The 27,270-nt window shown below is 38.8% G+C and overlaps 1 protein-coding gene across 2 annotated transcripts in view; it reads right to left on the minus strand.

Annotated features, from left to right (window-relative positions):
* Positions 1 to 279: 279 nt before the first annotated feature.
* Positions 280 to 27,270, minus strand: part of ATAD2B (ATPase family AAA domain containing 2B) — an 82,547-nt gene continuing 55,556 nt past the window's right edge. For both annotated transcript variants that reach the window (XM_032184556.1, XM_032184555.1), the window contains exons 24-28: positions 23,832 to 23,969; positions 7,793 to 8,488; positions 6,066 to 6,193; positions 4,803 to 4,931; positions 280 to 3,217 (exon numbers count right to left, since the gene is read on the minus strand). In XM_032184556.1, coding sequence (XP_032040447.1) covers positions 3,176 to 3,217; positions 4,803 to 4,931; positions 6,066 to 6,193; positions 7,793 to 8,488; positions 23,832 to 23,969 — 1,133 coding nt within the window. In that variant the 3' untranslated portion in view covers positions 280 to 3,175. The remainder of the gene's footprint in view (positions 3,218 to 4,802; positions 4,932 to 6,065; positions 6,194 to 7,792; positions 8,489 to 23,831; positions 23,970 to 27,270) is intronic.

Here is a 27,270-nt window from a genome sequence, read left to right on the forward strand (position 1 = left end):
TACTTAATCCACGAAGTAGACACACATTAATGAAACCAAACAGGACTCCCCAATGTCTAAATAACCCAATGTACAAGATACAAAAGATGCAAGTACAAGCCCAAATTCAAGCTTACGTTTTGATTACAAAATAAAATAAAATTAGAAAAAAAAAAAAAAAAGGACCATCAGCTGCAGGACCTGGCGTTCAGAAGACTGAAGGTAAAACCAGAAACCAGAGCTGACCCACCAATTTAATTAAAAAAAAAAAAAAAAAAAAAAAAAAAAAGGAAGACGGGATATGACAAAAAACAGTAATCCTATAAATACATTGGCATATGAGGAAATCAAGTAACAATACAGAAGACACAAAACAAAACAAACAAAAAAAAATTAATCACAGGTGAGATTCAAGCTTGCAAATACAATTAACTCCATAGCCATCAACTTTACCCAAGAGCAACTCTATTATCTCCAGGACAGCCCCGCCAACCCCGCAGAGAAGTCACCCTTCTTCTGGGTGGCCACGTTTCACTGACCCCAGCGCAAGGACTCCCACAGGAGTTTATTTGCAATTTTCACAACAAGAAACAAGGAAGAGAGGTCAATTTGTACAAACTCTTGCCAGTGCTATATGGCAAAAAATAAAATAAAAAAAATTAAAAACGTACAAAGAGTAAACAAGTTGAGACCACATGGATAGATTAACAGCTGCTTTAACTCTATAACCACCAGACATCCGTAAAGGAAAACAAAACTGAAGTGTGGTTATTTGGGCTACGAAGGCGGGTATATCATTTGATTTGAGCTGTCCACTCTAACATTTGAAATCAGCTACTTTCCCCTACAACAACAGGGCAGCTCCCCCATCAGCAGGGCTGCCTCTTACGATTTTTCCCAATCAACAACTGACAGTAAAAATTTTCCTTTAGAAACCTGACCTTTTCGAACCATTTTTAATGCTAGGCATTAGCTTAAACTTGCTTTTATTCACACTCACTGGTGACTAAAATTCTCAACTGTTTTAATGCATATAAATTTATTATCATCTTAAAAATGTATGCAGTTTTATCTTCCACAAGTGCTGCTGTTACTTGAACAAAAACTTCTTTGAGTAAGTGAAACTGGAATAAATATTTTTAAAAAATTCTGCAGCAAGAACCTGAGACTTGCAAAAAACCCTTTTATCAGAAACTTGCTACAAAAAATCTGCTACATTTTATTTAATCAAATCTTAAAGTTTGTAACAATTTCCATCAAAATACAAAATGCTGTTAATGTACCAGACACAAAAATATCTCAAACAGGTATGATGCTAATAAATACTAAACAAAACATGGAAAAAATCCCCTAAACAAATGTGAGATCAAAGAATCTCATTCTAAATGTGTTTTCTGCTTGCTGTGGTTTTTAATCGCACTTTCCCACCTAAAAAATACAGCGATTCTGCATGGGTTGCATTTAGGTGTAACTAGATGTACATGAGTACTTAAAAAACTTTCTGTTTCTGCCATTAGCCATAAAGAAAAACAGTGGCGTTCGGGGGAGAAGATCTACGGTAGAACGATGTTGAAACACAATGTACAAAGCACTTTGGATTACTGCAGTAGCCCAAGGCCCGTGTTTGTTCCTCTGCAGTGGTTTGCTATTAGCCATAGAGGTGGAGACAAGTACCTTAGCTTCAGCTTGTGAATGGGAGCAGAGTGATTACAGTCCTCCATAAACACTGTTGGTAACTAAAATACAAAAAGCTGAGGTAGCTCAGTATCTCTGCAGTAGTCCAAGACTGTTTTCTCTAATTAAAAACTAATCACACTGTGTTGCATATTTCTGGAAAGACACTTCCACAGCTACGTAGGGACAGTCACGATGAATGGTTAGAGATGGTAACACCAGCCAACTTCTCTAAAAGTTTCCACTTAGCTTTGCAATAAATCAGCCCAGGTAACGTTTTAACACCGAGCTTGCGACAAAACATGTTTTTTCTTGAAACTGCCTAGACTGTTCTCTCCAGTTTCCAGAAAGGAAAGGTTTTGAACTACACAATTCAGACCTGGAGAACCGTGGTCCGAACAGATCAATCGAAAAGGCCGTCCTCCAATCTCCTCACATTAACAGTGCTTTGCATTGACTGAGTCGTGAAGCCTAGTTTAAGCTTTACTTTCAACTTGGGCTCCAGGATTTTTACTTGGGCTCCAGGATTTTCATCGATTATAGCATCTTTTTACCTGTACAGTCCAAGCTATATTACAAACACAGAATTTCAGAAAGAAACCTGCCAGTATTAAACTTTTTTTTTTTTTCTTAAAGAACTCAAGATGGACAACAAAGAAGTGGTGGGAAAATGCTTCATTGTTAGCAACACAGAATAGTTTCACTGTGTAATTTGTTTCTAAAACAAATCTATACCAATGAAAAAGGAATTTCACCATTTTGGTAAAGTATGTGGCTTTTTTCAGTGTGTCTTAGTTTAGTTCTGTAGAGTAAGACAGGCATTATAGAACCATAATACTGGCTGCCATCCAATGAAGAGAATACAAGTCATCCTTTTGGAGATCTTCATTCTGAAGAGAGCTTTCTAACATTGCCATTTGCTATAATCCAAACCAATTGATTAGCCTTATCTTTCTCAATTGACTAAAAGGCACATTATAGGCAGTTCTAGAGAGCCTCATCTTCAAATCACTGTACATCCAGTTACTCAAGATTCCTACCACAATGCATCATTGCCTTCTTTAGAACAGATTTTTTTTGTCCGTTACCCCAGAGAAGAGAAAGATTGGAAAAAAATTAAAAAAAGGTTGCCTGTTTAAAAATATTCAACTTAGATCTGCTCTTTCCAGTTCTCTCGTGTATGTTGGTCTCCACTTTGACTGAAGTTTCCCCAAAGATAATGCATGTAGAGTGAACAAGAGCAGAAATGAGAACAGTTTCTGTAGCACCAAAAATCTCCAAGCTGTGGCATTGTATTCTTTATTTATATCAGATACAACTATATGAAGTTCCGTTTGGTTCTTGTAGGCTGGTTGGTTTCAGGTACCTGAGACAATAGCACCAAATTCAACAGAAAGAAAAAGAGAGAGCACTTAAGACCAAGGCTCTGCACATACTTGGTGCAAATGGAAACTGAATGGCTCAGAGGACTGCTCTCCCGTGAGCAGTTTAAGAGAGGATAAACCCACCCATCTTGACGAGTTCACAGGAATGTTTCAAACACATGAACTGTTCTTTCCATCTCCTGCAAGAAACACAGAACATCAATTATACATAAATATACAGACAAAAATAAAGTTACCTTAAGTAATCATATTTACTGGGGTGGTGATCTTTTTTTTTTTTGGTTGGTTGGTTGGTTTTTGGTGTTTTTTTGTTGTTGTTTTTGTTTTGTTTTTTTTTTTTTTTTTTTTTTTTTTTTTTTTGGAAACACCAACAAATAATTCATAGGAAAATAAACATTTCTGTTCACTATTTGTGATCTGCTAGCAAAAAACAGTAAAACAGAAAACTAATTAAAGAAGCATTAATGCAGAAAAACACTCCACCATGACAGTCCATGAAAAAATCCAAGTGTAATAGGGTCACTTATATAATTAACGTATTTGATATATATTAAGAAAGTACTGCAATGGCACAGTGAACAAATTCAACTCTTACATGCCATTGTTGACCCAGCTGCAAACACAGATCTGCACAGTTTGGAGAATCAAAGTAAAGTAATCTGCCTCTAAGTACTCATGCTGGACATTTGTCTTTTTAATCTACATAACACTCAGCCCAGATTTCCAACGTATTTTAGGTGAAGGCAGCAAAACAGTATGAAAATGGTTTCAAAAATATCTTGCAAGAACTCTATACCACCCTATGTTAAAGCTTTTCCACGTTTTGTAGTAAAATATTCATGGAGAAAAATATTTGGTGTTCAGTGATCAAACTGGAACCTCACAATTCTCGCCCCTTTACCAGCAGGGTTGGTTACCAGTTGAATCAGAAAGCTGACCCTAACCACTCTGCAACTAGAGCAACGTTGCTGGAGGGAAAGCACTACCAGAGTGCTTTCAGATCAGATCAGCCTACACCAACAGTAAAACGACCCACTGCCTGCTGATGTAGCCAGGAGGCCTTTGAAATGAAAATATTTCAGAGGAAAAAGGATGACAACAGAGCACAAAACTTGCAAATATCATACTGTGTTGGACATTCCCAAGACAATCATGAGCAATCATGAGTGCACTTGCAGCCCAGAAAGCCAACTGCATCCTGGGTTGCATCAGCAGAGGAGTGGCCCTGGCCAACCTGTTCTAGTGGGTGGCATCCCTGCCCATGGCAGGGGGTTGGAACTGGATGATCTTTAAATGTCCCTTCCAACCCAAACCATTCTATGATTCTACCCATAATGCCTTTCTGATACTATTTTTTTTTTACAGATTCCTTGTAAGATAGCTACAATCAAGCGTATGTCCCATACTGCAGAAGGATGAAGGAAAATAAGTGATTTAGGAACATTCTGCAGAGCCACGTTGACTACCTGAAAGTTCCTGCTTCTGCTCCATTCTTACTCTAGTGGTACGTGCTTCTAAATGCTGCTGCATTCTGTTCTCCTTTTCCTCTGTTCTTTTAGGTTAAATTCTTAACCCTTTTCTGAGGAAAGCATTACTGGAAACAATCTCTGTTTTTTAAGCCATTACTATACTGAATTTTATTATTTTTATAAATACTTTCCTCAAAATCTATTTAAAGCTTTTGCATGCTAGTACAATGAACATAAATAGTTCTTGAAAAAATATTCTCACAGAAGTCAGATAAAAAAAACTGTACAACATCACCTCAACAAGCTGTGATTTGTCATAGTCTCTACGGTGTCTGTAGATGCATTGGCTGAGGAGTGAATACAATCTCTCAAGTTGGTCAACAGTCAGGTTGTCACTTTTCTTAACCACCAAATCAAGCAGTCTCTGTTAGAATAACAAAGGATAAAGTTAGGAGAGCTTTTATAACCACTTTTTTTTCTTTAAAGTACAGATCAGAGTGTGATCTATCTTCTTCTTCTAAAACCCTATTGTGCAAAGATATATACGAATAAAAGGGACCACATCTGGCTAATAGCAAGGCCACTGCTTCCACACTGAAACAAAAGGACTTAACATTTCTCTTTACTTTCCTATTTACATCCATGCCTTTCTTCTTGTCTTAGATTTTATGCAGCAAATAGCTAGTGCAATGTTTGTTCTGTTTGAATGCTACATAATCCTGTGACGTCTTGGTCAATAATTAAGATAAACCATAAAAACTGTCTTGATAGCTGAAGTGGACATTTTTAAGAACTTACATTGACTTGAACTTTTTAAGGAGTGCCAAATGGAAACAGTTGGAATTCCACAAATGTTGAACAATAAAAGCAGTGCATGGGAGAAAAGCTTGTAAAACTGCTCATAAACAAATGGTGAAAGTGTGTATTTTACCATAGCAGCAGTAAATATTAGGACTTCTTTCCTAATACAACATTTCCGTTCTTACCAAATAAATTAACATCTGTAATCCACAGCAAGTGGGGTCTAAATTTCACAGTAGGTCAAGCTAGTTTCTACTACACAACACAGCAAATTCTGTTTCAACTTTGCTTAAACAAACAAAACAAACAAAATTAACTAGCAGGAGTTCGATCTATAGCACCAAAAGATCAGCACAAATTCCAATTTTCTTTCCTATCCACTAACAGTTCTTTCCACCAAGTATACGTCCACAGGGAGGGAGATGATGATGTTAACTTCTAATTACCAGGCACCCAGCGGTTCCTCAGCTACTGACATGTCCAATTAACACACAATTGCAGCTTTTGGAGAAACTCTTAAAATAGTGGACTGCTGTGCCATTACTGAATTTGTAAAGGTAGTAATGATGAGGCAATAAGGATTCGGTTTTATTAACTTTTCAGCCAAGAACACTGATTGACAAATTATCTTTAAAAAAAAATTGCCAAAAAAAGTTGTTCATAGTCAAAAATAAATGAAATTTTGTTTTATAGCAAAGGAAGGGAACATTTCCCATGGAGCCTGTTAGCAATCCAATCTATTTTTCAGTTCCATTACCTTTAGTCTGTCATGGTCAACAACTACAGAGGGTAAGGGATCTGATGGTTCCTCTGGGACATGCTCCAGACTTGTGGGTTTTGACAGTTCCATAGTGACTTTCCGAGTTTTCTTACTTTTCAACATACCTGTAATTTAAAAAAAAAAAATAAATAAAATTGATTTTGCTTGGATTTTGTGAACTATGCAAGCATGATTCTGCTGGTGCACATTATTTATCAGCTTCACAGAACTCTCAAGGTTTACGAGTGCACAAAACCACAGTTCACAAAGCACAAATGAAACCCATCAACTTTAAAACTTAATTCTGAAATCTCAATAGAATATTGAGCATCACTGAGGAAGTTTCTCCTCATTTCTAATTAACAATGTCAAATTATACAGCTTCTAAGAGAAGTTCACATATTAAGCTAAGTCCCCAAATCTTTCTTCCTAAGCAGTTCAAAATTCTCATCTTTCTTCCCAAAGCATCCCATGTCTTCATCATCACAGTAATCCTAACATCTGCTTACTTCTGAAACGTCATGCTTTGGTGACACATTTCTGTCTTCTTCTACCTTTGTATTAAAACTGCTATCCAGTTCTGTTCTGGAGAACAAAATATTTTAAAGTTTTCTCCTGATTCTAGCCCTACATTTATTCACTGTTTTCCTCCTTCTCAACTATTTAAAATGCCTTATTTTTCCTGAGGACTCCCCTTACCTCCCTTTACTATAATGCATCATGAATGTATCCAAAATACACATATTAAATTACGACGTGTAATGGCTGTAACATACATCACACTCTTCTTTCTGATATCCTTCAGAGCTTTCCTCATCTATGCTCCTTACCCTCAGAGAAAACACGTGTACACACACAGACAACGTGTACGTAGTGATATTCTCATAATTCCTATCTCTCATTAAAGCTAATTTATTTTGTAAATCTCAGCACCCACTTTTGAAGTAAAGATTTCATTCTTTTACATAATTCTGAAAAGCTAATTAAAAAGGCAATCATGCATAAGGCTCTTATTTCTCTTCCCTGAGGAAACTATGTCTCTTTTCTTCAAAGGACATGGTCCCTTCTTTTATGCACCACCAGGATTTCCCTTCTCTTTCTCTTATCTTTTTGCTGCACTGTTAACTGTGTTGACTGGAAGTCCAGATACCTACCCCGTTAGATAAACAATGCTGTATCTGGCTTTTCCTGTGAGTTAAGCTGCTTTAACTTTTGCTGTGAGCAAACTCTTTTTTAAGGAAATACCATAGAATCATAGTGAAGGGACTCGCAAAAATTCTGATCTAACATCAATGACACTTTTATCATAGATCTCCACCTCAAAAAAAAAATTCATACAAGTATCATATGAATAAAAATTTGGATCAAATACATCCTATAGACCAAAGTATGTATCATATAGATATTTACCTGCATTGATAATAAATTTTTTTAATCTTCCATTACAGCTTAAATAACATTGTCTCACTACTTACGATACTTCTCTTTAAGCATACAAAGCCAGAATATTTCAAGTCTGGAGATAAAGTTACTTGCTTAAGAGAACATTACAGCAAGCCAAGGGTGGACTTCCAATTTATTTATGTGGAATTAAATCTCATAAGCACAGTAAAAGTTTCACACAAATAGCAGTTCATAATATACTGCATTATAATAACTTACGTTAAAATTAAAAACATACACATTTAACACGGATAAAATAACAGAACTGAAACAAGCTATACCTTCTTTATCTGCTTCAGCATCTTTAGTCTCAATGTCTGTGCTCTGTAGTGCTTTTTCATTATTGCTGCAGTGTGGTACCTCAGCTTTCACAAGATCAGCTCCGTGGCTTTCACTGGAAGCTTCTGTTTTCTCCTTTGGCTGATCTTCAGATGAAGATTTTTGCTTGTTACTAGATGCATCCGTGTTGTCATTGGCTGAAACAGCATCAACCGATTCCATTTTACCATTGTGACATGCTGGAACAGGCATACCCTCTAAGCTGTGTACAGATGTCTCTCCATTTAAACAGTCCCCTTTCAATGTCGAGTCCTTCCTTAAATCCTTTTCAGTATTCAGGGTAACACTGTCAGTTATTAACAGAGATTCATTTGAACTCTCTTCTTCCGTGGATGCAAAATTGTTTTCCTTTCCTGATGTCCCATTGTTAAGCCTTTGCTCTGCATCTATATCCATAATATCGCACGAGGATTCATCATTTGTCATGGAGAGGTCTCCTGTTTCCTCCCCATTCTCCTCAATGCAGTCAGCGCTGATCTCTAGCTCTCCGTTTTCCAGCAATTTACTGTCTTCTCCGTGGTTTTCATCATCGGCAAATTTTGCGTCATCTTCATCTTTCTTTAAATTGTTGACTTTCCTCTTCTTAATAATGCCTTTGCCCCACTGGGAGCGCCGCCTTGACTTTCTCCTTATTCGAACTGAGTTACAAAGGAAAAAAGGAAACGAAACTTTTAGATGTGCAGGTATCTCCCCTTAAATAGACTAGTATATTAGAATATGCTGTAATATGAGGCAAACATGTTCACAGTTCAAAAAAAAAAAAGTCAACTGTTTGCTGACTTCAGTGCAAGCAAATTAGTTTGGATACGAAGGACTTTTAGAAGTACAACCAGTTGCATCCAGAACTCCTACTGTAACCCATTTCCATAAACAGCCTTTCCTACATAATATATTTCATACATACCATTTGCAGGTAAACCACTAGAAGGAAACAGCAAAGCAATGATGTAGAACTCAGTCACTCTCATTTGGGTAATGCAGAATTTAAAGACCTTATTCTCATTTTCCCTTTTTTACAACACCAGCTATTTGAACGCATTACACAAGGAAACAGATGGAAGTGTAATCCGTGAGCTGTCAGATAATTTGGGTTGGAAGGGACATCAGGAAGTCTCCGGCCCAACCTCCTGCTGAAAACAGGATTATTTAGCTATGAGGGCAGACCAGGTTGCTCAGGGCTTTAGGCAGTCACATTCCGAAAACCTTCCTGAATGCAGACTAGATGGTGTCCATGTGTCCTGTACCAATGCACAACCATTGGGTGAACAGGCTTTTTGTCTTTTATCTGGTCAGAATCTCTCATTTCAATTTATGTCCAGCGTCAATTCAAAGACATCTTCAGTTATTAGATCAACTATAGAGTAACCCTCTCCTCAGTCTCCTATTCATTCTCACCTGTGTACTCAAGCTCACTGCACTGGCAAAACATGGCTTCAAGAAATGAGGATTTTTGTTTTAAATCCAGGCCAATTTAGCAACCCAGTCCAAAGACTGCACAAACATCTGCACTTATGCAGTGAGTCTGTACAAAGAAGGATAAACATAGCTTCTTATCTCATCACCAACACCTCCCCCTCCCCATATATACAACTCAACCTGAAGCCATTTAGGCATGTGATCCTTTTTTCATTACTCTTGCATCCTTAGTTTTTCACCTTTACTTTTTCCAATGTATGCTTCCTGGGCCTTTTAAAAAAATCATCTAGCAAGCTTCTCAGAAGAAGTCCCCCCCGACAGAGAGACATCCAGAGCACCAATCTGAAAGAGGTCTGGGGCACATTTGCAACACAATCAGCAAATATAGAAGGAGAACCACTCAAATCTAATACTGTTGTCAATGTCCTCTGCAAGAGCACTAATAGGACGGAAAGTACTATATTCACATTCAAGCTACAATGCAGACTGCTGATATTTTTGCAAAGTTGCAGTCAAGTGTTTATAACTGAAAATGCTGGCCAACAGCTAACAGATTAACAACTTCTACTCCATTTCAAAATCAACTATGCTGAGCACCTCTGTAATGTTCTTGCTATTTGTAGGTTGCTTTGATTTATGGGGTAGTAAGTCCTAGATCTGCGTCTGCCAACTTCACACTGAGTTACAAAGATCCGTGTTTACTGTGTAGCTTTGACGATACAAGCACTATGCAGGTACAAGTGTTGGGAATTAAATGACAGAAGTTCAGAGAAATACGAGTATACTTCAGACCTTCCTCCCCATAAGTAAGCAGGTAGTTTAACTACTACATTTAGGAATAAATTTCAACTTTTCCGTTTTAAAAGCTACCTAAAGTTACATTGCAATAAAACCAGTTTCATTTGGAGCATGCAGTTATTGTTACAAGTAATCCTTACTAAGAGCTGCAAGAATTGAGGGGAAAACCCTCTTTTTCCAGCTACTTTGTAGGTAATGATAGCAGCTTCTACAGCCAGTTTCACTGTTTTATTGGTGACGAACCACAACCCGTCCTTGTAACATCAGAAGCTAACAGCCTCTCCCTTTCTTCAGCAAGAGATTTTTAACAATCACACGCACAGTAGATCTGAAACTAAACACATGGATTAATAAACTTAAGAGACAAAAAAAATCCCCTATTAGGCAATGAGCTTATTCTCGGGTCAACTCCAAAGATGGACAAATAAAACACAGAACAAAGAGTCTTCTCAAGGGAATGTAACACGTCTTCAAGTGTATAAATCAGTAAATTGGATTTTTATAGATCCAATGATTTTGGCTTTTTAGGGTAACTTCGCTATAACGTGGTATTTATCATTATTAGTGACTTATACTTTAAAAATGCCCATTTACTGGTGCAACTATTTTGTTCACCTGCAACCTCTACCTGAGAGCCTACATTTGCCTAAATACCCAGGCACATTCCTAAAATTCCTAGGCTTGTGAGAAATCAGAGTAAAGAATTAATTCCATTTTACTACACATTTCATCAATTATCAAGTCTTCCTAAATGACAGTCAGCAAGCCCAGCTAACTCTCACTCTCATGCAAGCTATTCAAATCTAAGTTAAGGGCCTTTTCACAGTTGTGCAAGTTGCTTTCATTGTTTTTAATTAGGACAAAGCAATACGTGTTGCAAGAAGATCTCCTCCCAGGAGTTCTGAGGTTTTCTATTTTACGCTGCATAAAAACCAGTGAATGCAGAAAATATTTCATCCACCTCAAAGTATGCGCACACAGCAGAGCTTTGATTGAAACACTGCTATTATTACAAAACTGGTCTTTATGTCACAATATTCAAAAAAAATTATACCTACAGCCAACCACTGCAGTTTAGAAAAGAAAACAGCTTCTCATTGACAGATACTGCAGAATATGTCCTCTTCTCATTGACAGGTACTGCAGAATATGCCTTCTCAATGTTTAAGTTTTTGTACTGACAAATGCCGTAATCTAGTTTTGTTTTTCACTCATATTTAGTCAATAGCATTTGGTTAGTGTCACAATTTTTCCTTCCCAGACTCTTACACTTGTTTTAAGGAAGTGCTATTGCCACTGAATGGCCCACACCTCTAACTAACAACTCAAATATCCTTTTTTTTTTTTTTTTTTTTGTCTGTATGCTTCTAAGAATCAACTTTTTCTCCTGACACTCAGCTAAATAAATGTCTTCTTCCTTTCAGCCACTTCCATTCCAGCCACTGAAGCCTTTTTTCTACAGGCTTTCATAAATGTACCTAAATCTCTGATTTGAGTTCATTTAACACAACTTCAGGACCTCAGTGAGGCTGATAATCCCCTACCTAATACACCTTTGAGTACATTCTCCAGTTTTTACTTTCTTGACCATACCAATTTTGGTTCCAGATCCTTAGCACCCTTCATGTTGTTACACTGATTTTCTTTCTTACACAATGTAGGCAGAGGCTTGGCTCTTTCAGTTTTCTTCTTTCCAAGGACGAGTGAAAACTCGAGCAAATAATGCAATATTTAAAAACAAACAAAAATAAAAAAACACACACACACCAGCAGTCTTTATGTCCTGCCTAATTCCCCCAGTAAAAATAAGAGTCTACTATGAGTAGCAAGGGTTTTGAATGGAGCAGTGACTCCTGGGACCAAATGTAGAAGTCTGCACCACGTTTCATTATCTACATTCTCTTTATATTCACTACAAAGCAAAAGGCACTACTGAGAGAATAACACAGATGTGAGAAACGATGGTTCAATAAAGAAGGAGCTACCAAAGTGTAACACTGATACAGAACTAAAGGGCAAATGTTCATGGTTTGCTGCTAAATAATAAACTTAACCTGGAGTCCCCTCTCCTTCACTTTCGTGTTTATCTTCTGTAAGATTGTAAACCATCAAGAGCAGAACCACTTTTCAGCCTGTATGATTCATGACACACTGAAGTTCTCAGTGAGTAACAGAACAGGTAATGGATTACAGAAGAAAAACTAGGAGTTAACTTTGAAAAAAAAAAAAAATACAAAAAAAAAAAAAAAAAACTAGCAGAGCATATACAATTGCAAGTTAATGCATTAACACCTTTTCAATTATTCCTTTTAAAACTACTCATCTGAAATGTATCCATTGATACCCAGTCTTTTGGCACTATTTGTGCCAGAGGCAGTAGAAATACTATTGTCAGAGGAATCCTGCTTTTTAGAACTGAGTTTCTATAACTCAAACTATTATAATACCAATTATTCACACATGAATACATTCACTTGCTTTCTGAATTGTGGAACTCTTCTCTATAATCTGCACATAACCTCTACAGATTTGCCAAGGGGATCCTCACATCAGTTCTAGCTTCTTTCTGGTTTGCTTTTTCCATAAGTCATTACAAATTCTGTATGAACTGGGGTAATGACAATAAATACCTGCTTGACCACAAATCATGTACATTTTATTTGGGTTATTTTTGATATCAGCCTCATGTGTACCCTTCCCCACTCATTAATTTGTGCTAAGCTGCAGTCTATGCAGAGAGCATTTTAAAGAAATGTAATAAAATTTAATTAATTACTGAATACAAATTTACCCTACATTTCCTTAAGCAATAAGTGGGGTTTCTCAATTCTTCCATTCCTACCTTGAGACACTGAATCTGATGAAAGATCTCTAAACTTAAGGCAGATAGCATTCGGTGCAGAGGTGGCCTCCCAAGACTATAAAAGAAATTACAGACTTCCTTCAGAAGCACTAGTCCTCTAAACTCAAGTGAAATGAAATGTGTAGCGGACTTCCAGAAATCCTGAATTATTGTGCACTGACAGATTCTGCTTCATGATTTTCGTGCCAGGTAACATCAAGTAATGACAATACCTGGTGAAATAAGCATACTTATCCTCTACAGTGCACATCAACTACTGTCACCTTACTGTTTGGTATAGTCTCAATAAAATAGACCTCAAAAACATGGGTGCATGGCACAGAAGCTTCAGAGTTGAGTTATATCCCCTTCTGTCACACAAGCACAGCCGTACAGTGACAAAGCTGCAGACTACACAGAAGTCAAGATGGGAAAGGAACTAGATATAATTAGAAGATTCAAAGATTGTAAATCACTAACAAGCAAGTCTGCTGCTTTAATGTGGATAACTAATGAGAAGATGTAGCAGCTGAAGCAGCTAAGTTTCTCTTGAAACTTCTGTAGTTTGACTATTACCACATATTGAGTGTAGTACAGTGTTCATGGAGGCTAACAAATATGCTGCAGAAAAGCAGACCTTACATGCCTCTGCACTGCTTCAATATCCGTCAGACAAATGTGATTAAATGTCACTAAATGATAAAATTCACATCCATCAAACAGTAGATTCTCCATTATTACCTTTATTTCATAAAGGATTGCTGGGAATTAAAATCCAATAATAATTCTCATAGCAAAAAAGATCACCATGGATCTAGATTTTGTGTCTTCGGCATAAAGAACCACTTGAAGCAAAACATTTAATCTTTTTCTTCCGTGATCAAAACCTTAAAGTTCTTTCTGATGTCTGGTGCATAAAGTAACTTAAAACCTTGAGAAAGCACTTACAACCAACAATTTGCTCTCTTTTATGCAGCATCCAGGGTATACGTATATATACTTCTGTACATAAGTTCCTCAGTAATTTCACTGCTTCCAGTAGTTCTACGTTCCTTACCAATGGGCACTGAATAGTCCACTTGAAAGCCTCTGGAGTTTTAAGTCACAAAGTCCCAAACTGCAGTCAGAGATAAGCAGCAAGAAAGAACAGAGCACAGCTCCACAATGGCTTAAAAAGCAAAATGAGGTGCCAGCTTCCACTAACACACAAAGCCATTTCTCCCTCCAAAGCCAGCTATAATATTTCTACTACCTCATCTGTACTTGCACTACTGTTCCTGCAGGAGAACAGATAAGGGAACTAATCTGCCTTTAAGTTTGTATTTTTTCCTGGGTTAGTTTTCAACATCTTCAGTTCCCAAACTGAGCTATATCCAGCTCTTGAATGATGGTGCTCCTTTAAAGGAGGTGGTTGGAATATGCAACCAGAGAAAAGCAAGACAGCGCCTTTACTACTAACCTGCAGCTTGGCATGATTGTGGAACTAACCCCTAAGAGCTATATGATTTTCCTCCTAGACAGAAAGTATGAGGATACTCAAGGCACAAACCTCAAAAATATTAAAAAACAACAGAACAACTACATGCAACAGCTTAGCATGTATGATCATCAACAGCCCATAAACTGTTATATGAACAACTACTTGAAGAACCTGGGCACTTCTCAACAGGGGTCAAGTTCCATAAGGAGATGAAGCATGCTTCCCAAAATACACTTGGCTGCAGCACCCCCAGTATTTCCTCATGCAAGCAAACTGCTATCCCCTACCATTCCCTTTAACACACTCAACACAAGTCCTTCCCAGTATTTCTCAGCAACCTCTCCCAGTATCTTCTGTTCCACCCAAAGCTGAGTAGGATGACCCCCCACTTCTCAGGTGTTGTCGTGGTTCCGCTCGAGTGGGCAGCCGAGCTCCACCACAGCCGCTCTCTCACTCCCCCTCCTCAAAGAGGAATGGGGAGAAAATATGTGAAAAGGGCTCAAGGATTGAGATAAGGACGAGAAAATCACGCAATAATTATTGTAACGGGCAAAACAGACTCGGCATAAGGAGATAGTAAGATTTATTGCCTACAACTAACAAGCAAGAGAAGTGAGAAAACAAAGAAAAAAAAAACCAAAAGCACCTTCCCCCCCCATCCACCCTTTTCCACCTCCTCCCCCCGAGCGGCGCAGGGGAACGGGGAATGGGGGTTATGGTCAGTCTACAGCACTTCTTCTCTGCCGCTCCTTCTCGGTCACTCTCGTCCCCTGTGCTGTGGGGTCCCACCCACGGGATGCAGTCCTTGATGAACTGATCCGGCGTGGGCTTCCCACAGGCAGCAGCTCTTCCAGAACTGCTCCAGATATGGGTCCGTACCACGGGGTCCATCCCTCAGGAGAAAACTGCTCCAACCTGGCTCCCCTACGGGCAGCAGCTCCTGCCAGATCACCTGCTCCTGCGTGGTCTCCTCTCCACGGGCTACAGGTCCGGCCCGGAATCTGCTCCGGCAGGGGTCTTCCACAGGCGGCAGCCTCCGTCGGTGCAGGGCCACCTGCTCCACCGTGGTCTCCTCCACGGGCTGCAGCGTGGAACCCTGCTCCACCGTGGTACTCCATGGGCTGCAGGGGGACATCCTGCTTCACCATGGGCCTCACCACAGGCCGCAGGGGACTTCTGCTCCGGCGCCTGGAGCACCTCTCCCCCTCCTTCTACACTGACCTTGGTGCAAGGCTGTTCTCCCACTCCCTTGACTCTCCCGGCTGCTGTGTGGCGCAGCGTTTTTTCCCTGTCTTAAATATGCTCTCACAGAGGCGCAAAACAACATCGCTTATTGGCTCGGATCTGGAAAACAATGGGGCCCTTCCCAAACATGGGGCAGCTTCTAGATCTTTCTCACAGAAACCACCCCTATGGCTCCCTGCTACCAAAACCTTGCCACGTAGGTGTGCATGCTCTGCCTGGCCAACATGATCTTTTAACCGATCGGCTAACAAGGCAAGGCAGAACAGGTAACTACCATTTTCAATCTATAGCCTTTCCCGTCAGGAGATGCATAGATTTATCCAGCTATCCATTTTCACAAAACCTGCAGGAATCTAATCTTTCAGACCTCAACTCCTGTCAAATCTGTCTGAACCAGGCTAAATGATTCAGAAGTTATTACAGGAGCAGAGATGGACAGAAAGGATAGGTATTATTTTCTTGGGAAACCAAGCTAAAAATATAATTTACATGAAACCATCAGAGTAATTATGTTAGCTAAGTATATGACAAGACAGTCACACAGGAAGATTAAAAAGAAAAATGAAGTCAGAAGAGAAGAGACAATCAGATTAATATCACCCGTAGAGATCAGTTATAGACGTTCCACCTCTATAGCTCTGCTCATTTTCCCTCTGCTGAGTAGCTTTTTACAATAGCAACTATTATAGCTATTTACATTTTCAGTACATTTAGGAAGTTCTTAAGGATTACTGAATGACATCTTGCCTGCTGCAAGAGAGCCATGAACAAACACAAGGTTATTCTGCAACTTCAACACTATAGGGAGAAAGTTTGTGCGGGCAAAGCTTGAGCTGAAGCTGGTCAGTACCACGAGGGACACCAAAAAGGGCTTTTTAAATTATGTTAACAGTAAAAGGAGAACCAGAGGTAACTTTGGTCTGCTCCTTGACAAGGACGGTCACTTCACTAATACGAACACAGACAAAAAACATATTTAAAGCCTTGTTCACTTCTGTCTTCAACACTGATAATGGGCCTTCTACATGTATGTTAGAGGTCTGTGACTGGAGGGACAATGAACTCAAAATCAACTCCAAACTCGTGCAGGATTTGCTGCTCCAGATGGGTGGATGTAAGTCTATAGAGCCTGACTGGATTCATTTTAAGATACTCAAAGAGCTGGCTGATGTCATTTTAAGACCTCTCAACTATTTTTCCAACAGTCTTAGGAATCTGAAGAGATCCCAGGTGACTGGAAGCTGGAAAACGCTGTCCCAGTTTTCAAGAAGGGCGAGAAAGAAGACCCTAGTAATTACAGGCCTGTCAGTCTTACTTGAATGACTGGCGAAATTATGGAAAAGATTTTTCTGGGAGTTACTGAAAAACACAAGAAATGACCAATGACTATGTTGTCTTGACAGAGGTCCACAATGGGAAAGTCCTGCTTAACAAATTTCCTTTCCTTTTATGACAAGGATCTAGTTGACCAAGGGAAGCCAGTTGATGTCATCTTTTTGGATTTCAGCAAAGCTTTCCATAGGGTTTCTCACAGTACGCTTCTGGACAAAAAGTGCAGCATACAGCTGGACAAACACATAATGCAATGGGTGAACAACTGGCTGACAGGTCAGGCAAAAAGGCTTATAGTAAATGGGGTTACGTAAGGCTGGTGGCCAGTCAGTAGGGTTCCCCAGGGTTCCATTTCAGCATCAATTCTCTTTAATGATTTCATAAATGACTTGGATAGAGGACTTGAAGTCAGACTAAGTGAGTTTGTCAATGATATTAAACTGGGAGGAGTTGCTGACCCCCTCAAGGGTAGAGAGGCCTTGCAGAGAGGATTCTGCAGCTGGGATGGAGTAATCCCAGAGATATGTGGAGACTGGGGGGACAAGAGTCTCAAGAGCAGGACCACAGGGAAGGATCTGGGGGGTTTGGTTAACAACAAGTTGAATCTAAGTCAACAGTGTGTCCTGGCAGCCAAAAGGGCCAGCTATATCCCGCGGTGCATTAAGCAGAGCATTGCTAGCTGGTCAAGGGAAGGGATTGTCCAGCTCCGCTCTGCACTGGTGTGACCTCACCCTGAGGTGAGGAGTACAGTGTCAGGTGCCAAAATATAAGAAAAACTTAAACGTAAAACTATTAGAGAGAGTGTCCAAAGAAGGGCTACAAAGATGGTGAAGGGTCTAGAGGGGAAGGCATCTGAGGAGCGGCTGAGGTGCCTTGGTGCCTTTGCTCAGCCCCAAGCAGAGCAGGCTGAGGGGAGGCCTCATGGCAGCCTGCAGCTCCCTCATGAAGGGAGCGGAGGGGCAGGCGCTGAGCTCTGCTCTCTGGGGACAGCGACAGGACCCGAGGGGATGGCATGGAGCTGGGACAGGGGAGGGGCAGGCTGGGTGTGAGGGAAAGGTTCTGCACCCAGAGGTGGTCAGGCACTGGGACAGGCTCCCCATAGAAGCAGTCATGGCACCGAGCCTGATGGGAGTTCAAGAACCATTTGGACAATGCTCTCCGACATTGGGTTTGATTTTTAAGAAGTTCTGTGTGGAGCCAGGAGTGGGAACTCCATGATCCTTGTGGGTCCTTTCCAAGTCACGATATTCACAGAATCATCTAGGTTGGAAGAGACCTCTAAGATCACTGAGTCCAACCTCTGACCTAACACTAACAAGTCCTCCACTAAAACATGTCACTAAGCTCTAAATGTCTTTTAAAGACCTCCAGGGATGGAGGTTCTCCACTTCCCTGGGCAGCCCATTCCAATGCCTAACAACCCTCTCAGTAAAGAAGTTCTTCCTAATATCCAACCTAAACCTCCCCTGGCCCAACTTTAGCCCGTTCCCCCTCATCCTGTCACCAGGCACGTGGGAGAACAGACCAACCCCCACCTCGCTACAGCCTCCTTTATGGTACCTGTAGAGTGCAGTAAGGTCACTCCTGATACTATGATTCTCTGACTTTAACCTCACAAGCACAGGACAAACTCCTACTGTGCATTAATTAAAATGATACATTACAACATTCTTTTCTATCACAGAACTGAAAGGCTGTGGTTGCTGGTTGGTTTCTGTGTCAAGAAGGAAAAAAAGATACGAAGAAAATAAATAGTTGCAAACAGAAATGAAGAAATGGGCAATCTGCAGACAAAAACATTGCACAAGCTCTTTTAACAATTTAAAGCAAACATTGCCAAAGTATCCAGATGGGAGGAAGTAGTATGATATTATCTAAAAGGTCTGAAAACTTTTTATTGCATTACTAATTTATACCACTTATGGTAGGAAAAAATCAAATTTAAAAACTCAGAAAAAATATCTCTTCCACAAAATCTATCTTTTCACCATGTTTATAAAAAAAAAAATGTAGTGATAATGCTTGCAGGCAAACCTTCTTAAGAGACACTGAACAATCTTGGATTAGTAAGTTAGAATGAGATGAGTAACAAGTGAATATTAAAAAAAAAACGATCAGGTAAATTGCGGGGCTGTTTGCCTTCTATCGGGGCTAAAAGACATTCAATTAATTCAAGAGGCAGAGTATTTAATAGTGATAAAAGAAAATTTCTTTGCCACTAGGTACCACTACCTCCAAAAGTTTGATGGGATTCCAAAAAAGAATTACAGAGACAGGATTTATAAGAACACCTACAAATTCACTAAATGGGATTTTAAATTAGAAAAATTACAAAGCCTATGGGTTTAAACAACCATTACCTAACTCAGAATTGGCTAAGATGGTATTTTCTTCAAAATGAGGCAGTCCAAGTGATTTTTATTTCTCAAATGTTTGCAGCTTCCTTTTGAAGCATCCAATTGAAGCCAGTGTCAGATTCAGATCAAACTACTCTCCATCCAGAATGTGCACTCCTAAACTACCAATAAAAAAAATTATTAAAAAACAGACACTTGTCTCAGCTCTGAGTAAAGATGTCCTCAAATTCCACAAAAGCTTTTTTAATAGTGTTTGTCAAGTTGCAGTACCTGCCTCTGTCGCAGGTGTGTTGTGAGAATTAATCCAACTCAAATCCCTTTTCTGGAGAGCAGGAGAAAAGAAAGCAGTAGCATAGTAAAGGAATCATGGTTCTGGCAAGACAGTAGCAGCTACTACAATTTTAATGTTAGTATCTGGATGACTTAACATGCAGTACTCACGTTCTGTGGTAACTGACACAGAACTAGGCAAAAATGGAAAGTTATAATAATAAACGTCTTAGGGCATCTGGTCTGCCATGTCCTTTGGTAAGACACTGCTGCAGTCATATGAATGCATGAAACGCAACAATCGCTGACATTACTGTATCAGAGAGGTCAAAAAAAGAGACTAAACTGATCAAAATCCGACAAAGACTGAGAAAGAAATGCCTTCTGAGAAAGATTACAAAAGACCTTTTTCCTTTCTAAAAATCTTCTGGAAAGCCACTCCCTCCAGACAAACAAAAAAAAACAACCACTTCCATTCCATTATGAAGTAGAACAACAGATTTTCATATAAGAGCAAGGATCGCCATTTAGCTCAAACCATTTAAGAGTATGCAAAATACTACTTATCTGGGAACTAAGGTTTTTTTTTTGCAGCAGTTTATTTCCTTATTAGATCTCCCTGCAGTTCTTTCTACAGAGACCACTAATCACTTTAATTATTGGGAAAAGTCAGTGTGGTGTTTACTTCATATTTCATAAAATGAATTTTATCTAAAACTTTTTTTTTTTTTTAAAGAGTTTGCATAACACAATACATTCTAATTTTTTTCTTGCTGCAAATGCAATTTTCACATGGACCAGCTATCATATTCATCATACTGCATGAAAGACATCTCCTCTGTGAGGAAAACAAAATCTGCAGTCTATCACTACAGTATATTATTGTTGAATACTGCAAAAAAATGATAAGAATGGCAAATCAAATCTTCCCCGTACAGTTTAGTTATATGTAACATTTACAGAAGGAACTGCAAGAAAATAAAATAATATGCAACATACTCCATCTACTGGCAAGATACAGTAGTAGGACAAATTTTTACTATACAGCATTGTAACAACTAAAGAGATACTGATGTTTTACACACTGAAGTGGACCTAAATCACTGAGCACTTATTAATTTACCAGATGCCCAAAATTTCACATTGCTGATAGTTTCTTTTTCCACACGTACACAAAGGCAAAGCCAGACTCCTCTCATAGGTACCCAGCGACAATAGACAACGGGCACAGATTGAAAAACAAGAAATTCAATTTCAAAGAAAGAAAGAAAAAAAAAACAACATTGCAATGGTGACCAAGCGCTAGAAAAGGTGGCGCAGGCATGTCATGGAACCTCCATTCTTTGAGATACTCAAAACAAAACTGGACACAGCCCTGCTCAGCCTGCTCTGAGCAGGGGAGCTGGACCAGATGATCTTCAGAGGTCTCTCCCAACCACAGCAATTTTATGATTCTTTGATCTTACAACTACTTCCATCAGGCTTTTGACATACGTCCCATTGCATGTTCCCATTGGAGCATTTGCACTTTTCTCAAAATATGCAGTCAATACTGATACGTTTTAAGTCATCTGGGGCAGAACTGTCCCAAATGAATTCTCAGCAACTTCAAGTAATGCAATACTTTTAAAACTCATCTGTACTGTAATACACTACCCACCACAGGTGTTACTTCAGCAGGGATATGGAAGTTGCAGATTCAATTTAACTCAGGAATATTTATCACCGTGTCTTCAAATAGAACTACAGATCTTGTGCCACATTTCTGATAGCCCATATGGTCTAATCAAATGAAAAAAACTAAAATATATTTAGCAAAATTAAATACATCACAAAACAATAGTTAACTACAGAAATAAATAATATCGCATACAAAATATGTAATCTCAAAGAACAAACCAAAACTAAATCCCATTCTTTACTGTATTATCCCTAAAACGTAAACAGGGATTTAAAATGGGTGAGGCTGCTACGCTATCTGTAATCCACAGCATTTCTAGAGAAGATGCCTGACAATCATTTCCTTATGAGGCTCTCAAGCATTTCATCTGAATTGACTTTTTTAAAGCTGTTTTCTGAAATACTGTAAACAAAGCTCCTAAAGAAATACTTTCATCAAGAAAATAACGTTACTGTTGACAATTAAAACCAAAAACAAACACTAGACCAGGACAAAAAAAATTACCTAAGGAAAAAAAACGAATTCAAATTCAAACAGATATATATATATAAAAGGAAAAGATAGAAATATTTTAGATTTTCATAATTAATTGGAATGTAAAGCTTTTATCCCACGTAACTAAAATACATGAATTGCTGTCCTTGTTCCTCTGCTTCTGTAATGCATTTTAGCCTTCAAAAATCTTAGTTCCTCACCACATTCTCCACCTCTAAATCATCTCTGTTCTGAAATCCCTTCTCTAAACTCCCCCATTCCATTTACACATTTTCAATCCATGTAATTTGCTGCTCTTTGAGCTCCCTTACCATTGGCCCAGTTATTCTCACTCTACCCTAGAGCTCCTTCCTCCAATCCCTCTTCTAGACTGTTTCTCTTCAAAGTTTTTCTGTCTCTACTGACCTTACCACAGTCTGTGTCCATGTGCTCCCCGAATCCCTTCTGCAGATTTGACTGCTCCTCACTTCCTGGTTCTCCCTTCTTGATTACTACATGTACAACAGAACTCCAAGAGTAGCCACCCTGCCCAGACTCATCCTTAAAAGGCCGATTTTCATTTGATTGTATTCCCAAACATCACTGAGCCTCAAATTTTCTTGTCTTACAATCTACCTCACCAAAATACTAGCAGAAAGGGAGCCTTAGCACTAGCTCCTTTTCCATTTATGAACAGGAAAGTTGGCAAGTTCCTTCACTCAATGGCTCTAGTCTTCAAACAGCCACCACTGAACCTACAATACTAGACAAAGAATAGTAGAGGCAGAAGAGCTTCTTTTTATACAATAGTAACCACTAAAAGCTGCTCTTTCTTTCAGAGAGATGTCCACCTCAAAGGTCTACAGCCACTCCTGTTTGCTGCACAGCACCCACAGCCAGGAAAGATCAACCAGAGTTAATCTCCATCTTGGGTTTCAGAGCAACTAACAACATTGAGAATCCCTTCTCTCTGTTTTGCCAAACAAACGCATAACTTTAATCGACATCATCAATACATTATATAACAATTTAGTCAAGCCATAACTCTGTAGAGTTGACTTTAATTCCTTTAGCAGAAGAAAAAAAAATTAGAGTTGTAGGAAATAAAACTATACACCTGTAATTAACTATTTGACATCATTTATATATAAACAACATGCAATTCTGGGCAGTTATCCCCATACCTAGGAACTTTTGTACAAAGGTTTGTACAAAGGAAAAGCATTATCAGGGTGAAGATGAAGACCAATGAAAATCTGATTACTCCACAATCTATGTAGCAGTTTGCCTATCAAGCACCCATTTGATGTTTTTGTGATGATAATAATAGATTCCAAATCTTCAGCAGGAAAGCCATGCACAACTATCAGTATATCCCTCATATACACACTCTTGTAGACTTTATTTTCATCTAACAAAATTTACTGTATTTACCTGTTGTAATCAACTCACCTCTTGAAAATAATTAGCAGTGCCTTCAATTACCTACAACACAGTTAGGCAGTCATACGCTCCTCACAATTCTAGAGACTTTGACCAATTAATTGGACTAATCCAGTAGGCTGCATCAAGAGCATCTTAACATCCTCCATTAATTGGTAGTGACTATTGAAAGCCAATTCCCATAAAGGAAAATACAGTTAAATTTATAACTGCTTTTCTAAGTTTTAGCATAATAACGTACGCGTTGCAGACAGGAAGCAACTAGTGCATGTGACAGAGTAGAAAGCAGCATGCAGATACATACCTGTCAATATACGTGTATACATGCACTAAACAAATCTCAACGCTCAACCAACAGATAACAGATCACCTCATATTATAGAGAAAATAGCTTTTTTTTTCCTTTAAAAATGTAATAAAAACTTTATAAAAAGGTTTTTTTTTATTACAAAAATAGAAATTCTACTTCTTTCCAGCTTCTTGGGCAGAAATTTCTTATCAGAAAAAGAGTATTTTTTAAAGTTCCATGTTTCATGCTTAAAATTACTTTCGGACATAATCAGCAAGCATTAGTACAGATGTGTGAAATGTTTGCCATTGGAGGCGCCTGCAATTTTGCACAATTTTCAACCAAGGTACTCACATGCACATTTATTTGCAGAGTTGGGCCACACCGTCATTGTGGGTTTTTGTTTGTTCCGAAATGCCTCTTCAACTCTAGCTTCTGTTTTCCGTACAGTGGAACCATGAGGATTTATTTGTTCTGCTGTTACTGATAAGCCTGCATACAGAAGATAACCATACCTATTTAAATAAACCAAGCTGAAAAAAATCTACTGAATTTTAAAATAAAGTTGGAATACCATGCTGCAATAAGAACACATCAATTAATATTTAGTTGGACATTCAAAAGAAAGATTAGAATCAAGAATATTTGTTTTCTACTGACAAAATAACTTACTTGCTGCATGGTCTTAAAACCGTCAGCTCTGACGACTTAGAAAAATATGACTTTCTCACATTTGGGTCCCCAAAGATTGCACTCTTATCTACATTTCCTCTATAAAACAAATTTGTATTGACAGTTTCAATTTTTCTTAATTTTAACCAGATAATTTAAAATAAGTAGCGATTCATAATGGCATGGTATGCCATGTCAAAAGGAGTATGTGAAGAGAGACTTGCACTGTCATCATGATCTATGTTATGTAAAATGGATGCACTTCAGAGTCAATATGAGCTCTGAGATTAAGAAAAATATGATTCTGCTTTTAACAAAAAGTCTGTTGTGCTTTCTGTAACACAAGTTCATCTCATAGCTTCTACTATTTTCCAGGATTTTTAAATTCTAAAAATGTGCACTTAATATTGGTTACACACATATTAAAGATATAACCACAATTATGAAGTTTCGTACTTCACTAGAACTTCCTATCCATCCACTCTAAGTCGTCTTAAATGTCATACCACATCTCCAAAAGTAACCAGAACAAAATGACCAAGAGCAGGAAAGAAACTCTACAACTGACAGAAGCAGAAATTAAAAGATTCACAAAGGAACTCTCACCTAACAGTCAATAGGTAAAGCACACGTTTCTAGGTACTAGTAAAAGTATTTTAAGCTACATATCAAATAAATTTCTTTACTCAAAACACCCATCACTTCTACCTTGTTATCTGCTGGTTTCAACAAGAAGCTGCAAATTCCAAAATCTAGTATACTTATTTTTTGATTTACCAACTTAGAATTTGTTATCCTTAGATATCCTAGATATCCTCTTTCAACAACAGCACCTCATTTCTGTAATACAAGAACAAGAGATTCTAGTTTAACTTCCAGACACTAATTCTATTACACAGTTTATCATTTTGTTACACTGCAGTACTTTGAGACTCGTCACCAGTCCCAGTACTAACTAAAAATAGCAGATCTGACAAAAGTATAGAAAAGGTACATCTATTCAATACATACTTCTGTTTGGAATTGTGGTGAAAAAATAGCAATGCAGAAAATACCTTCCATTTTAAAGCTATGTACGATTGCTAAACAACTTGCCAAGATAATTGTGAAGAAAATGGATAGAGAACTTTTTAGCCTTATCTTCAGTAGTTCCTGTTAATAAATTAAGAGCTAATAAATGGCACAATTCAGAAAAATCAATGGCTTTCCAACTGGGCAAAGTTTAAAAAGCCTACAAATGTGTGTCACTGGCCTTCTAAACTCCTCTGAGATTAGAAATGCTTGACAAAATTGCCAGAGAATTGGTCAGTAGCCTCCCAGAGATCAGCTTGTTCGATTCCATGCAAATCTCACGTTGAATGTTGAAGTTCTTCCAAACTTCGCCAAGAAAATGTTGGCCAAGATCTGAGTTTGAGGTGTGTTCTTCCTGTCAAGAGGGCAAGTTTCCGTTCTGATGGTCGTATCCACCTACCCTGACTCAATCTCAAACCATAACACTACTTCAACCTCTCCTGAACCTGTAATAATGTAAATTTATGCTCAGTCCAAGAGCTGCTAGTAGATTCATACAGCAAATATCTGGACTTGCCCCTCTCATTGTCCAACACTGGCATTATTGCCCTTCTTTTACAAGGGTCCTGTAGGCAGGCTAAAAATTTTAATTCCAGTAAGGCGTTATGGTAAGATCCTTGAACAAGCTGAGTCCAGACACCTACTTGGTGAAACATGGGCACAAAGTCTCTTTTCTTCCACCAGACTTTACACATCAAGGGAAGGAATTAATCTTTAAAGGAAGATTAAGAGAGATGCTTAGGGCACTCCAACCTGAAAAAAGGCAAGTTGTGCATTATACCACAATGCCCACTCTCCGTGACCTGTCTCAACATTCATTTAAGGCCTTGCTTGGAAATCTCTTGTTTATATTAAAAAGAAGTACTTCAGCATTCAGTTACTCACACAGTCTCGTATACTAGTTAGGAACAAGGCTGGCTGCCCGTTTCAACATGATTTCATTGGGTAGATCCACTCAGGCAACAGCCTGGTATGAGTAATGACCCTTGCATGCAGGCAATGAGTTGCACAGAAATCTGTCTACACTGCTTACATATATATATATATATTTTTTGGTTGGTTGGTTGTTTTTTTTTCCCCCAACTAGATCAACACTGAAACAATTCACTATTTCAAAGCATACTCTTATTGTGAAGAAGAGGAACAGAATGTCATCTAGGGATCACTCCTATACCTGGCCTTCTGGTAATCAGTCCAACAAAGAAAACAGAAGTCCCTTATGTCCTGGTTTCAGTTAGCACAGAATTAATTTTCTTCCTAGTAGCTGGTGGAATGCTGTGTTTTGGCTTAGGATGAGAAGAGTGCTGATAACACCCCGATGTTTTAATTGTTAAAGAGCAGTGCTTATACCAAGCCAAGGACATCTCAGCCTTTTGCCCTGTCCTGCCAACAGGCAGGCTGGGGGTGCAGTAAGAGCTGGGAGGGGACAGACCCAGGACAGGTGACCCAAACTAGCCAAAGGGGTATTCCATACCATCTGACGTCATGCTAAACAATATATAGGGGTGGCTAGCCGGGGGGAGGGGGGCCGGACTGCTCGGGGTTAGGCTGGGCATCGGTCAGCAGGTGGTGAGCAATTGCATTGTGCATCACTTGTTTGTACATATTATTATTATTTTCCTATTATCACCATTGTATCATTATTATTATTTTTGTTATTATTATTTTGTTATTATTATTTTCCTGTCTTATTAAACTGTCTTTATCTCAACTCACGGGCTTCACTTTCCATTTCTCTCCCCCGTCCCAGAGAGGGAAGGGGGAGGGTGAGCAAACGGCTGCGTGGTGTTTAGCTGCCGGCCGGGTTAAACCACGACACCTTAACAGCCTTGTGGACATCCAATCCAAAGTAGAAAATACAAGCACATGCCTTTGCTGTCCCTCGTGCTCTAAACAGGGTATGTCAGAAGCCTAGAACAGTAGATGCACTGTGATTTTATGGGTCTATTGTCTTGCTGAGCATATTCTGTTGGGCAAAATGGGAGTAATGGCAAGGGTGATCAACTTCTGTATGCCTTCCACCCAATACAACTACCAGTTCCAAGATTAC

Source organism: Aythya fuligula, chromosome 3 (assembly GCF_009819795.1).
Source record: "Aythya fuligula isolate bAytFul2 chromosome 3, bAytFul2.pri, whole genome shotgun sequence".
NCBI lineage: Eukaryota > Metazoa > Chordata > Aves > Anseriformes > Anatidae > Aythya > Aythya fuligula.